This window comes from Apostichopus japonicus, chromosome 9 (genome assembly GCF_037975245.1).
Source record: "Apostichopus japonicus isolate 1M-3 chromosome 9, ASM3797524v1, whole genome shotgun sequence".
NCBI lineage: Eukaryota > Metazoa > Echinodermata > Holothuroidea > Aspidochirotida > Stichopodidae > Apostichopus > Apostichopus japonicus.
The window spans coordinates 29,786,307-29,799,567 of record NC_092569.1 but is presented as its reverse complement, the minus strand read 5'-3'; the positions used below and the strand labels follow the sequence as shown (position 1 = coordinate 29,799,567).

The following is a 13,261-nucleotide window of genomic DNA, read 5'->3' as shown; positions in this document are numbered from 1 at the left end:
CAACTCGCAGCCGCAAATGCCCTTTGCTCTCCAAATCGGCGAAGAGTACACCGCACGGCAAGCGTATTGCATGGATTCATATTTTATGACACGCGTTTTAACCTGAACTTTATACGGCAATTTAGTTTTCTCAAGTAAACATTAATTTGAGCAAAGTGGCGAAGAAATAGTTGCGCTTTCTCTAAAAGTGATACACAATGTATGATTGGTTCACAAGGACGGGGACGTTCTCCCTTGCATCAGGTTGGAACACATGGAATCTGTTCCCCGACCACCACAGACTACAGTACCCACCATTGCGTGTACAAAACTTACTAACATGGATACGAGTATCGCGCGAGTTTTGCTGTCGCTCCCAACTCAAGAATTCCTGGCTCCGGTCGTTTCTTACATAATACAAATTGCAATGGATATAGGTTATTATCACTGCTATTTTCAACACCGGTGATACGTCACTGTCTTGTCGTTATAGACCGCCGGTCCAAACCAGTGTCAAAGGTTATGGAATCCATTTATAAAAAAGTCTTATCAAACACTTGCCATATTACTGCTTTGATTAGGCAGGGCCAGAGTGTCCCTAGTCCGTTGACCAGACAAAGCTATTGATAGTTGAGTTGATATCTTTGATTTTTCAACCAATTTTGATCAGATTCCCCAATCAAGGTGTTTTGCAGTAAGCTAAAAAATGGCCCAATGGATATTTGTTAGTAGTTAAATTAACTTATTTTATTTTGTTGTATGGTGGTTGCTTTATCTTGAGAGGGTGTCTTAAGGTAGTGGTGTACCTCAAGACTTAAATCTTTTATAGGCCCTTTTTATTCGTTGCTTCAATTAATGATATTATTTCTGATGGGATGCATTTTGCTGATGGTGGGCAGGGGTGTATAGTGTTAAATTTCCTCTTAAAGTATAGTACTATATAAATTGATTGAGTTCTTATAATTTCCACTTGTATCTTATAGGAGCCGTGGTAAATGCTTTTCTAATGGCATATGATATAAGGTATAATATGCATGTTGTGCGCAGGTAATCGTAGGTAGGATAATATGTGTATAGTCTGGATGGCGAAATTAGCTTCATAATGTTCGTGTTGAACTTAGATGTGTTCAGGGACGTATAGCTAAGGCCTGATGATTGGGGGTGTAGTGGCTGAAAATCCAACTGGATGGGTTTTGAAGTAGAAAATTCCGACTGCTGCCTTGTTCCCCCCCCCCTCCCCCCGATCCCCGCGCTACTCGTCAACGATACGGTCAGTCAGACACCCCATCTTTCGCGACTTTTTTCGATACATTTGTACCCACTGGCACTCACTTCACAAACTTATTAGCCCCCCCCCCCCCAACTCCACCCAACCAAATATTTTTGTGCAAATTCGGGCAATATGTTGATGACTTTCGGGTACCTACTGAAAGAAAGATCATTTGCAATGTGTTTTTCAATGGTTAAACTTATATTATTATTACCATTAATATTGTAAAGACTTCCTCAATAATTCTAAACAATATGGCTATGGCTCCATACAGAGCTTTTACAAGCTCTATAGAGCTTCTTGTTGGCATTCCTTAATCTCTATGTTCGTTTGTACATTTACCCACATCTATTGTGAAATTGCATACTTTAATACAAGCGATTGAAATAAAAGTCTTATGAATTGAATTGAAAAGGGTAATAAGACGAAAAATGATTGTATGTTATTGGCATCCGATGTAAAAACCGATGCATGCCTATATGATATGCACATAAACTTGTGATACGCGCGCGAAGCGCGCGAAAAATTTTGGTTATATTTTTCGGGCAAGTCGTTACAGCCCCCCCCCCCCCATCAAATTGGGCTCCTACGCTTATGGCGGTAGTTCTATTAGGCATTTTTTTGGAGTATTCAAAATCATACGAAGTTTTGTATGGTGGAGTATAAGAATCGCGAGATACAATTTCTCAAAGTGGCAAGGAAAACGTGGTAAATAACTGACTGATTAAAGGTAAATTGACGTCAATTTTGAACGAAATTTTTCAATTTTTAGGTCAGTCACAATCACAGGAATATATGAATAAGCCTAAATAAACTAGAGTGGGACATTCGGAAATCCCGACTGTCGCACTCCAATTTTCCAACTATCGTCAATTTTACCCCCCCTTGCCTTGCCCCCCCCCCCCCCCTCTAGCGACGTCCCTGGATATGTTAGGTCGGTGTTTATATGACTCGGCTAAAATGCAGCTTTTTATGCTTTGCTGTTAACTGAGGCTGCCAACATGAGGCAACACATTGTTCTTGTTACGACTATAGCAAGAATTAGTGAAGGAACGAAATCAAGGTAAGGTGCAAAGTGGCGATATGCGCGTACATTTCCCGTGTCACGGTACGGATCTCAAAACTCCACAAAAGTGTTGTTTAGTTACGGATATCTTACGGATATCTACAAAAACAGTAATCTAGTAATACTTCGACTTGTTTTGGCATGCTTGTTATTTTACTGTTTGGTAGTCATTCAGCTTACTAACGACATAATACAGTCATTTATAAAAATTATTGTTACGTTTTTCATACCTTATATTCACGTATCTGCGTTTTCTATTCATGGTTTTATTGATTATTCTTTTCTTATCTTACGTTATATTTTTGTCACGGTCATGTAGCTTGACAAGCAAACTATTTTTGCTATAGTTTATCATAATTATATACTTACTGCAATTTTGTATCCCATACTTCATGTTTGAATGTTTGTGTTCACATTGTGAAAGGCAAAAAAAATAATGAAATTGTTTTTGAATAGGGCGTTTCCAAACATAACCTTTCTTGGATCCAGAGTTGATGCCAGAAGGGTTGATCTATTCCCTCGCCCGTCATGTGTGCACGCGGAATCCGTTAGCTTGCAGTACGCGTCTGCGTGAAACCCGAATAGATGGCGCCCTATGTAAATGGACAGTATAGTTCCTTCATAGAGAACTCTAATGGACAGTGAGGTCAAGTCACTTCAACTCTGACGAATACATGTAGACGGTGACGAAACTACTGTAATTTACAGGGTTTTTGATCTCTTAAAAAACCTTTCTTGTCTAAGGTGATGAATTCTAAATACAGAAAAACTTAACAGCTAAGCAGAAGTTCCAAAGTATCAGGTGGCAAGAATAATTCAACCAACAAGATTACATTATAAAAATTAAAGATTACGGACCATTCACTCACCTACTGTGATGGACTCGAAATAGCCAGTCAAAATACTAGGTTCCATTCAATCAACAATTTATTGAGTTAGAGAGACAACTCATTGAGATAATGTTTTCAACAAACAATGTGGAATATATATATCTCTTCCATATAAATCTCACATTGTCTGTCAACTTGGGAATATCCCTTTATATGGTAGCACCCCATGATGACATCACAGTATTATAAATTCAAGTTCTTTGCATTGCTGTAGTTGACACATGAAATAGCCTGTTTTGCAGACAACGGTTACCACCGTAGTGGCCCTTTGTTTCATGACCATCCTGCTATTGGCAACTGCCGATCCACTTCATTTCTTAAAACCTTTGACAATGTTTTCTGATGTATGTGCAATCAGGTTACTTTTACTCAGCGATATAGATTCCACTTTGTTTGCCAGCCCGCAAGAAAAATGTTTTACACTTATGCGCATGCGCAACTTATTTTTACGGCGAATTCAAATGTCGAGTGTTTTTGTTGTAGCACCTGTACAAAGTTACACTGTACATTTCAAAACATGAGATGCTGTCTGCATTGCCTAGTACATTAGTAGTGTTACTGTTAGGCTAGGCTAAACTCGACTAAGTTAGATCTGAACAAAACCTTTTTTTGTGTGTTCTTGCAATGTAAATTGTGTTATAGCGAAATATTAGGCCAACTGACACTTAAAATTGAAATCATGGAATCGGGTGACGAGGAATTATGTCATTTAGACGAAACTATACCTCCGTGCAGAGAGTGTGAAAAACATTTCTTCCACCAACAACAGACGTTCAACTGGTTGGAGGCAGGGGTTGTTCTTATTTCAATTTTGACGCTTGTAACTGACCTTGTAACCGGTAAGATCAACTTTACCCATAGCCTAGTGGACACATTTTTGTTACAATATAAGCGTAGGCTACCTGTTGGTAGCTCCAATCATTCAAGAGCATGGTGTGGTTAGTTCTGCTAACTGGTTAGGCTAACATTATACTCGTAGTGATAGGCCTAGCCTAAATGTAAATTTTAATCTACGGCCTAACGTTAGGCCTAGTACTAGTACTGTAGTCTTTAAAAACATCACTAAAATAACAGGGTGCGCCAAGAAGGGCACATGCCCCATGGAAGGGTGTTACTAAAACGAATGACAATTGCGTTACACATAACGAATGACAATATGTTTTACACACTAAAATATTGCGTTGACTAAAACGAATGACAGTAACGACAGCACAGACATTTGCTTCAACCGGGTATATCACAGTTCAGACTTCGTGGGTATCTAGATCTAGTAATGTACGGACAAGATAAAAACGCACCTTATAGTAAGCGAAATTGTAAGTTTGATTTTATTAATTATTAGAAACTAACAATACTATAATCTTGAAACGGCTTCAGTTATCTTTCTACATAAATCTACAGAGGTAAAAAGCACAACACTCAAGCGCATTCTGACACAAAAACTTTCCCTGTGGTTTCTATCCGTAACTTACACCAAAACCCTGCAACCACGTAACATGCGATTTTCCTCAAATCATTTTTGCGCATAAAACCAAAAACCGCATTTACTTCACTCCGTTAATCATTCTATCTCTTCTCAATACTGTCCTTCGTTGTCATTCGTTGTCATTCGCTGTCATTCACAAATGATAATTAACCCTGTACAAAGTCAATTGTCATTCGGTCATTCGCTGTCATTCGTTTTAGTTTGTCCCCCATGGAAAGCCCAACCATAGTAATGAAACCACAGCACAGGAATACACACAGCACAGGAATACACACAAAAATATACATATGAAAAAAATGAAAAGTACAATCTTAACCCATTAAAGCAGCCTAGCCTAGGCCTACAACCACTCTTAGTCTTACTAAAGAAAGTAACCTGCTTCAGTACAAATATATATCCTTTTAAAAAAAAGGATTCCAAGCTTGCATAGCAGATAGTAGGTAGTCCTTCAATGAATTTTCAAGTTGTTCAATTGTCAGATTACTGTACATTATTGGACTTTCGGTAGCTTTGTGTAGGCCCATGTAACTTAGAGCTTGGGTATGCTTAGTAAATCTTGCCTTGAGGGCCGATAACTGGTTAGACTATATGAAGCATCTATGGGCTACAGTATATCAACAAATTCATCACTCCAATTAGACAATGAAGAGTTACATTTGATTTTGTAATGAATGTTTTTTTCTCTCCAAATTAAGGTAAAGTCAGGATAGAAAAAAAAGAAGAAATAAAGATGAAGTTCAATCAGTATAAAGTTATCTAGGACTGGGCTAGCTGGTCTTAAAATACTAACTTTGAAGCCTTCATGATGGCTACAGGGGAATTAAAGGAACTCATAGGGTTAATAATAAACGACAGGTTAACAACTCTATCTGTTTATATATTTTAACCGAGAAACAGACACAGAACATGCCGGTTACAACTTTCGTTTCCATCTTTGTCCAGTTGTCGTGGGGCGAAAAACATGATGCATTTCGAGGCTTAATGTTATATTTCTATGAAATTCATTTACAGATACACTGGTGACATGCCAGTACTTTGCGACTGGGGAGTATGCTTGGGGTTTATTGACTCTGTCCTTCACTATGCTTCCGTCCTTCATCATTCAGTTCTTCAGTATGAGATGGTACCAGATGGATGAGGATCTTTCAAGAACAAAGTGGATTGCTCATTGTCTTCAATTGGGACCATTGTACAGGTAAATTGAAACTGTTGCTGATCAATTCAAGTTTTTTTTTTTAGATTATAATCTTTGCCATAAATTTCACTGTAAGATTACAGGTGACCTGAAATGATGAGTTGCAACTGTATTTCATACTGTTTCAGGCTTTAGCACAGCACATGTTCAGTCATGAAGTGTGAGTAATAAGCTATGCTCAAGCAGCCAAATAATGTACAGTAAGTTTGAATGAATTGTGTAGTTTGTGGTCTGTATAAATTTCTCCTGAAAGTAATTTGACTACTTTACATCCTGTCTAAAAGGAACATTTAACATGTGTACTGTACATGCAGTGCTTGGACTGCTTCCACTTTAATGCATTAATGAATGAATTCTCCGTGTAACCGTTGAAAGTCTTAAAGGCAATGTTGAGCCTGGACTAAAGAAAGTTCATGTTAGGCAATGAAATATTGGCAATTTAAGGAAACTTGATCCAGGCATATTTGTACAAAATAAATTTGACTACAGGGCAGGTGACAATTTTAAATTCTCTAGCATACTGTAATATACACCGTTTTCAGGGATTTAAGTACAAAATTGACCATGATCTTGAATTCTTCTGACATTGATTTTAATTGTTGCTGATCTCAGGTACGTCATTGTCCTTCAAACTGGGATGACCGCCAAGAAATCTCGGGATCCTCTGGACTTTGACTTGCTCTATCATCAACAGAGTGACGTCTGTATGTTAAGGTTATTTGAGTCATTCATGGAGTCAGCTCCGCAGGTCGTCTTACAACTTTACATCATGGTGGCAACCAACGAGGAAAATTTCTTTACAGGTACAGTAGTTTAAAAAGAATAGTATACTGCTTCTAAAATTGTGTCTGGTTTCGGGACTTTTTAGGAAATTTTGCAGATATTTTAGTAAAAATTAATTGGCTGCAAAATTCTACTTCATCACAGTGTGTGGTCTCTTTACAAGTGCAGAACATTTCATTAACAATATAGGCTCAGGGATCATGTGCAATCAAAATCCTTATTTCAGAATTTCATATGTATTTTTTTTTTCTATTTTGTGCCATTTTTTGTTTTTGTTTGTAATCCTTATATTAATTTATTGGATATGGTCTTTGCTAGCCTGACAGTCCCCTGACTGTATGAATATTTTTCTGAAGAACTGATCTTCTTGACTATAATCAGTATTTCTTGTACCCTCTTAGATATCCTGTTTTAGTTCTCCTGATCGACAAACCATCTCCATACTCCAAGAAACTGTTTTGTAGCTTTTCGTACGGTAATTTGTTTATACACAAAGTTACAATATTAGTTCTTGTTTGAAGTGACAGTACACTGACATGGTGCTCAATATCATCATCCTAAACGTTAACTCTTTTCATTAATTTTTTAAGGATTTCTTTATCTAACTTTTGCTATGTTAAATTTTGGTGTTTGTTCATTCCAGGCATTTCAGCCACCGTGTCTTTGGTCTCCCTGTGCTGGGCCATTGCTGTCTATAGCAGAATACATCGTAGAGTCCGAGAGGATAAGAAAGTTGTCTCTTGGCCTGGAGTGTTATTGCAAGCGGTTTGGCGGATCGGCATGATATCATCCAGGGTCGTTGCTCTCGTCCTCTTTGCCACCGTCTTCAAAGCTTATGTATTCCTAGTCATCAGTAAGATATTTATTACATATATTCCTCTAGAGCAGGGGTGGGCAACCTACGGCCTGTGGGCCACATGCGGCGTGCCAGTGATTTTTGTGCAGCCTGTGAGATGTCTCATGAAAAAGTTTAAAAAAATCTAATTTACATCATCACAAAAAACGAGCTAGCTGCTTAGAATTCATCAGCACTATGTCAGGTAGGCCTATTATCCCCGATAATTATCAACTGTACTGTATTGACATTATGTTTTTGTGAATACAGATTAAGTACACACACCTATTGCTTGAAAGTCCTCGGAATCAAATATTTGAAATCAACAGCAGGTCGTTGATTAGGTGCGGCCCAGTCAATTTCTCACTCCTTATATCTGGCCCATTCATTCAAAACGGTTGCCCACCCCTGCTCTAGAGTCATCAGTAAGATATTTGATTATGTTACTTAGAAACTCACTGTTAGTTTGCAGTGTAACCTTTTCCTGTTGTGCATTGACTTGGGTACAGTCTGTTGTTCCAGTTCCACAACAAATACTTAATGTTCATAGAGAATGAAAGATTATTTGAATAGATTGATGTGTTGTTCTGTCATTTATTATCTTAACTCCTTCCAAAAATAGTTGACATGTTTGCAGATATCACCAAATTGATACAATCTTTCATAGCAATGCAGTCTTAAACATCTGTCAATCTGACCCTCAAAAAGAGATACCTGCTTAGATATGTCATTCCCTCCTTTAGACAGCATGGTGGTATGTTATTTCAAATTTCAAGATTTGTCTTTGATACCGATATACAGTGGTAACTCATTAAATTGTAAATGATTCGTTTCTAACTAAGTCTTCTAATTCTTTCTCATATTCTCCCATATTTAGCCATTCATTGGTTCGTGATGGCCGTTTGGGTTTTCCTTCAAAACACTGACTTTTGCAGCAGTTGGTTCGAGGAGCGTCTCTTTAACGCAGTCATCGCTGTGGTTTACATTTTCTGCTTCTTTAATCTGAAGGAAGGCACTTCAAGGTACCGTGTCTTCATCTTTTATTCCGTCATCTTCGTGGAGAATGTTTTCTGTTTGATCCTCTGGAACTTTTCTGCTGTTCGAAAGGGCATCTACACCGAGATTGGCTTCACGATAGTCTTTGGTGGTTTCTTTGTCGGTGAGTAGCCAGCTGTATTTATAACATGCTTACAGCTGCTTTGTCGTTAGAATATTTTGCATATTATTTGAATTTTCTAACACAAGGTAAACTTACATAACGATACATTTTGCACACAGTATTGTTTGTTGTATTGTTATTTTAGTTTATCTTTTATTAGAACATAAAGTCCAGGACTAACCAATTCCATCCTTTAGGTCACACCTCTAAGGCAGAACATAATCGGCGTCAAACCCTTTCTCCTCAAAAGTTTTATTGTCATCTCTTGATAACACTAGTAACTATAGCAATTCAGATTTTTGGTAAATGTGTACTCTAAAATCTCATCTTTTGCATACATACTTTGTTTGTGAAACACATGGAACAGTTTTTCTGGATATTTGTGCTATACAAATTTAATTATTATTATTATTCGTATTCCAGCGTTATAACCTGTACTGGTACTTACCTTCAATGGATTTGTACTCGTTCTGGTACTTAAAGCATTTTCAAATCTAGTATGGGTACTATTACAGAAAGATCAAAATACTGAACCTCACACTTAATGCCTTGCCCTCTTACTTATACTTATACGTATAACTTATACTTACAACTTATACTTATAACTTATACATATACCATGGCAATTTCTACCTCTTCTCACACCTTTGTCTAGCTCTTTCTACAAGTTTGGAAGTTACTTGATAGCATTGTGCTTGTACCTTCAAGAATTTACTCGTTTGGTACTTAAGACATTTTGCAAATCTAGTATGGATATAATAAAGAAAAGATAAAATTACTAAACTTCGCACATAATGCCTTGCCCTCTTATATGTATGTATATGTATAAATGGGGATCTGCAAGGTAACTTGTAACTTGTCCGAGGGGACACACAGATGTGTAGCCAAACATTTTCTTTGCTCTTTTCTAATTTGTTTAACATGTCTTGAGTCAAGTTTCTATTCATAAATTTATATTTGGAATCAGAAGTGACCAATATTTGATTTTATTCAAGATGGCTCCCACACCCAACTAGATATACAGTAATAATGCCTTAATGAGTAAGGAGAGTTTTCACCAACACTCTCTCTTTCTTCTTCAGGTGTAACCAGTATGGTTCTCTATTACCGATACCTACATCCGCATTCATCAGTTAGCTGCTGTAGTAGGGGTGACACAAGCAAACATCAGCCGTGCCTTAAACATGAAGATATCTTGAACATCTCAAAAGGCAGAGGGTTAGAGGCAGAAATCAGCCCTCGTTCTCCCACACCTTCACCATGTGTTGGATCAGTTGTTAATCATCAGAGCGCCCTCGCTCTTCCAATCTCGCAATTCACAACTCCGGTGTCCAGGCCGCTATCTCCGGAGTCGAAGCTGTTATCGAGTATTACCTACCACGATGAAACATCTCACATCGGTGGTGATGAGCGGCAGTCGAAAGGACTTCAGAGGACCCAGAGTGATAGTTGCATTCTCCATGATAACGATGCATCTAAGAGCTGTGGAATATCTCTGGCTAAGTCTGTTAATGGGCTTGTGTTTACTGAGAGTTCGGAAACTAATTCTACGTCTATTTGGATGGATCAGTTTGCCAGAGAGAGGAAGAGTTTAACGAGAGATTTCTTTAATTTTCTTAGTCCTGATGACCTCCCCATAGGAGAGGATCTTGTCAACAGGGTGAGCGGCCAATGTGCCAGTGCTGAAGTAGCTAATATTCCGGACTCTGCTCTAAGCAGGGAACACGAACGAAAGCCTCAGTCGCTTTTGAGAGTCGATTCTGTCAGCAAAAAGTTACTGAAGGGAGGAGCCGATCGTAAAATGCACCGATCCTTCAGGAGGCAACTCCGGTTTGAAGACAAGGGTGAGAATGACGGAACGGTTGGAGTCACACGCTTGCAACGGGAGTCATGTAATACTCCCAAGGGGACAGCAACGATTGATTCCAAGAAAATTGGCATTTTGGGGACACCGAAGGACCTCCTAAAGTTACCTGTAGACAATGTCAAAGCCAAAATGAAAGTTTTTGAGGCTCTACGTTTGTCAAACAGTAATTTAAGTGATTCATCGCCTCTTGGTGGCAAAGAGAACATGAAAACGGTAACCAGTGTTGGGAATAAAGGATCCTTAAATGAAGAGTCCAAGATAGCTAATTCACAAACTACGAGTGATGCTGGACTTGTCAAAGTAAACTCCGCTGCATTGAAGCCCGGTATCCAATCGATTAGACATAGGCTGAGTATGGGTTCACATGGAAATACTATGACACCAGAACCAAATTCAAGCGAAGCAATGACAAACTTAGATGCAAAAAATGCTGTGAATTTTCGAGAGGAACCAGAATCTGCTTTACGTATCAACGACATAACGCAGAAAAGCCAACCAACGACACATCAGAGATATCATTCAGCTGAAGCTAGCGCCCTCAGTTTCAAGCGTTCGGGTCAGCATGAAATTACAGGGGTAAAATGTCAAAGTGGTAACTCCACCCTCGAGGAAAAGGTGTCTGTACGTGGGAATGAACTTGACTTAAACAAATCTACGCTACCTATGTTGGGTGGTAGTACAAGGTCTGGCATCGATATTTGTAGAAACTCTGGTACCTGTGATAGCATACCCCACTTAAAAGTATCTAAACCGGTCATAATACCTGAAGTCCAGCCTGTCCCTGAAGTCGGTGACACAAACAGACACTTTGGAAATGACAAAACTGAAGAGGCAGACATCGAACGTCGGCATGAAAATACCGATAACATTTTATCCGGACAAACGAGCCCACTGAGTGAAATTCAGAGCGGTAAAAACCAAAGGCCACAGAAGTACAAGCAGTCCTCGGACGCTGGTAAAGAAAACCAGAGATGTAAACCAAGGAAATCATTTGGGAACGTGAAAATTGAAGATATAAAAGAGAGCATGACCAACACCCCCAAAACGGAACTCAAAAAGTCACGGAGATCATTTAACAGAATTCCGACGGACATAGTGGCCAGTAGGGTGTCAAGGCTTATGAGTACACCGGAGAATCCATGACATACAGCGGGTGTAATAGGATACTATAGTCTACTGTAGGTGACAGGTCAGAAACAGGACATTCATAAGTTATGACATACAGCGGGTGTGGTAGGATACTATAGCCTAGGTGACAGTTCAGGTTATAAACACATTCATAAGTTGGGTACTGTAGATTAATTGTAATGTTTCATTCAGGAATGTGTGCCTACCATTGTGTGGTAGGTTCAGTAAATAGGCAGTGGTGATGAGAAATCATGATGCATTTAACATGTGAATTGCTGTGTGTTTGGTCACATACAGTAACATTCTCACATTATTTATTAATTATAAGTACTGGATTGGCTGAAACCATTTGCTTGTTCCAAAAGGAGATTCATTAACTCCAACTTCATCATTGTACCACCAGATTGTGAAATTGCACTTTATACAAACCTCAATATTATTTTTATAATTATTATTGTTTAACAGATTATTTACTTCAACTAATAATGAGTAAATTATTTTGCTATGTAGGTGTATTGACACAGGTTGTAGGATCCAGTGTAAGACACTAAAGGACCAATGCTTTAGACAGACTTTGTTAAGATGATCCCAAGTGCTATGGTATGTTCAAGATGGGAGATGCTGTAAGGAACATTTTATCCGACTACCTGTATGTGGGAAATTATTTCTTTTGCAGTTTGCAGAACGGTTTTCACTTTTGAGTTTTTAAGAGGTTGATTTATCGAATATCGCTTTTAAGTGCAAATATCGCTTTCAAATATCACTTTTAAAAGGTTAATTTATCAAATATCGCAAGTGGCGATATTCTGTTGACATCATCTAAGTAAGCACAAATTGCTTAGTATGAGTATTTGCTATTTAAAGCAGATAAATTATGAACTGAAAGGTAATAATCCATTGGTCTTCTAGAAAATACTTTTTTCATAAGCAAAAAAACATTTTCCTCCTCAGTTTGACAATTAAAGCCATAATTTATGTGACGATGACACTATAAAATAATGATACTTTTGACAATTAAGTGAACAATGTAATGCTGCACACCATGTAAACATGGACAATATGCCAATCCCGCTAACTTTATTCACCCCTCCCTCCCTCCATGACTTCACATTGCAAGATTCTGTAGGTATTCTTCATGCAATCATGCAACAACACCTGACGTATGGATTGACTTGCCCTGATCTTTACATTGAATAATATTTGTTAACCAGGATGATGGTTACGGTCTTTGTTGATGGGTGGAACACTCTGTTAGGCTTCAACCTGATTCCAGTATTAGATCCCCACATCCCAAAGAGAGGATAAGAAAGGATTGGAACTACTAGATACATGTGAAGTAAACTTAGGTTACAATTAATTGCATGATATATTGCTAGTTTAATCATGGCTTCATTTTAATAATTGTACAAAGACAAAAAAAACAGACAAAGAAAAGTAACTTTAATCTCATAAATTTGTAATATATTTTTACCACTGATTTATATATTCTCTTTCCTTTCATATTTTCTTAATTTTACATTAACTTAATAAGGTGACATTAAATGTTGTCTAATTTTTTTTTTATCTAACCAGTACTATCTGTATTCATTATAAGTTGGATTAA

At 38.0% G+C, this 13,261-nt stretch overlaps 1 protein-coding gene across 2 annotated transcripts; it reads left to right on the top strand.

Moving 5' to 3' along the window:
- The first annotated feature begins 3,720 nt into the window (after window positions 1-3,720).
- Window positions 3,721-12,757, top strand: LOC139973505 (uncharacterized). 2 transcript variants are annotated; one of them, XM_071980236.1, is made up of 7 exons: window positions 3,721-4,044; window positions 5,703-5,886; window positions 6,499-6,689; window positions 7,313-7,522; window positions 8,382-8,663; window positions 9,746-11,719; window positions 11,790-11,804. In XM_071980236.1, the coding sequence occupies exons 1-6, from the start codon at window positions 3,885-3,887 to the stop codon at window positions 11,671-11,673; spliced, it is 2,955 nt and encodes a 984-aa protein (XP_071836337.1). In that variant the 5' UTR covers window positions 3,721-3,884; the 3' UTR covers window positions 11,674-11,719; window positions 11,790-11,804. The 2 variants fall into 2 exon arrangements, with proteins under 2 accessions (XP_071836337.1, XP_071836336.1); XM_071980235.1 differs by having other exon boundaries at window positions 9,746-12,757.
- The last annotated feature ends 504 nt before the right edge of the window (window positions 12,758-13,261 follow it).

Coding starts and splice junctions, on each gene's coding strand:
- LOC139973505 (XM_071980235.1), top strand. CDS start 3,885: ATGGAATCGGGTGACGAGGAATTATGTCATTTAGACGAAACTATACCT. Junction 7,523..8,381: donor TTATGTATTCCTAGTCATCA/GTAAGATATTTA, acceptor TCCCATATTTAG/CCATTCATTGGTTCGTGATG. Junction 8,664..9,745: donor CTTTGGTGGTTTCTTTGTCG/GTGAGTAGCCAG, acceptor TTTCTTCTTCAG/GTGTAACCAGTATGGTTCTC.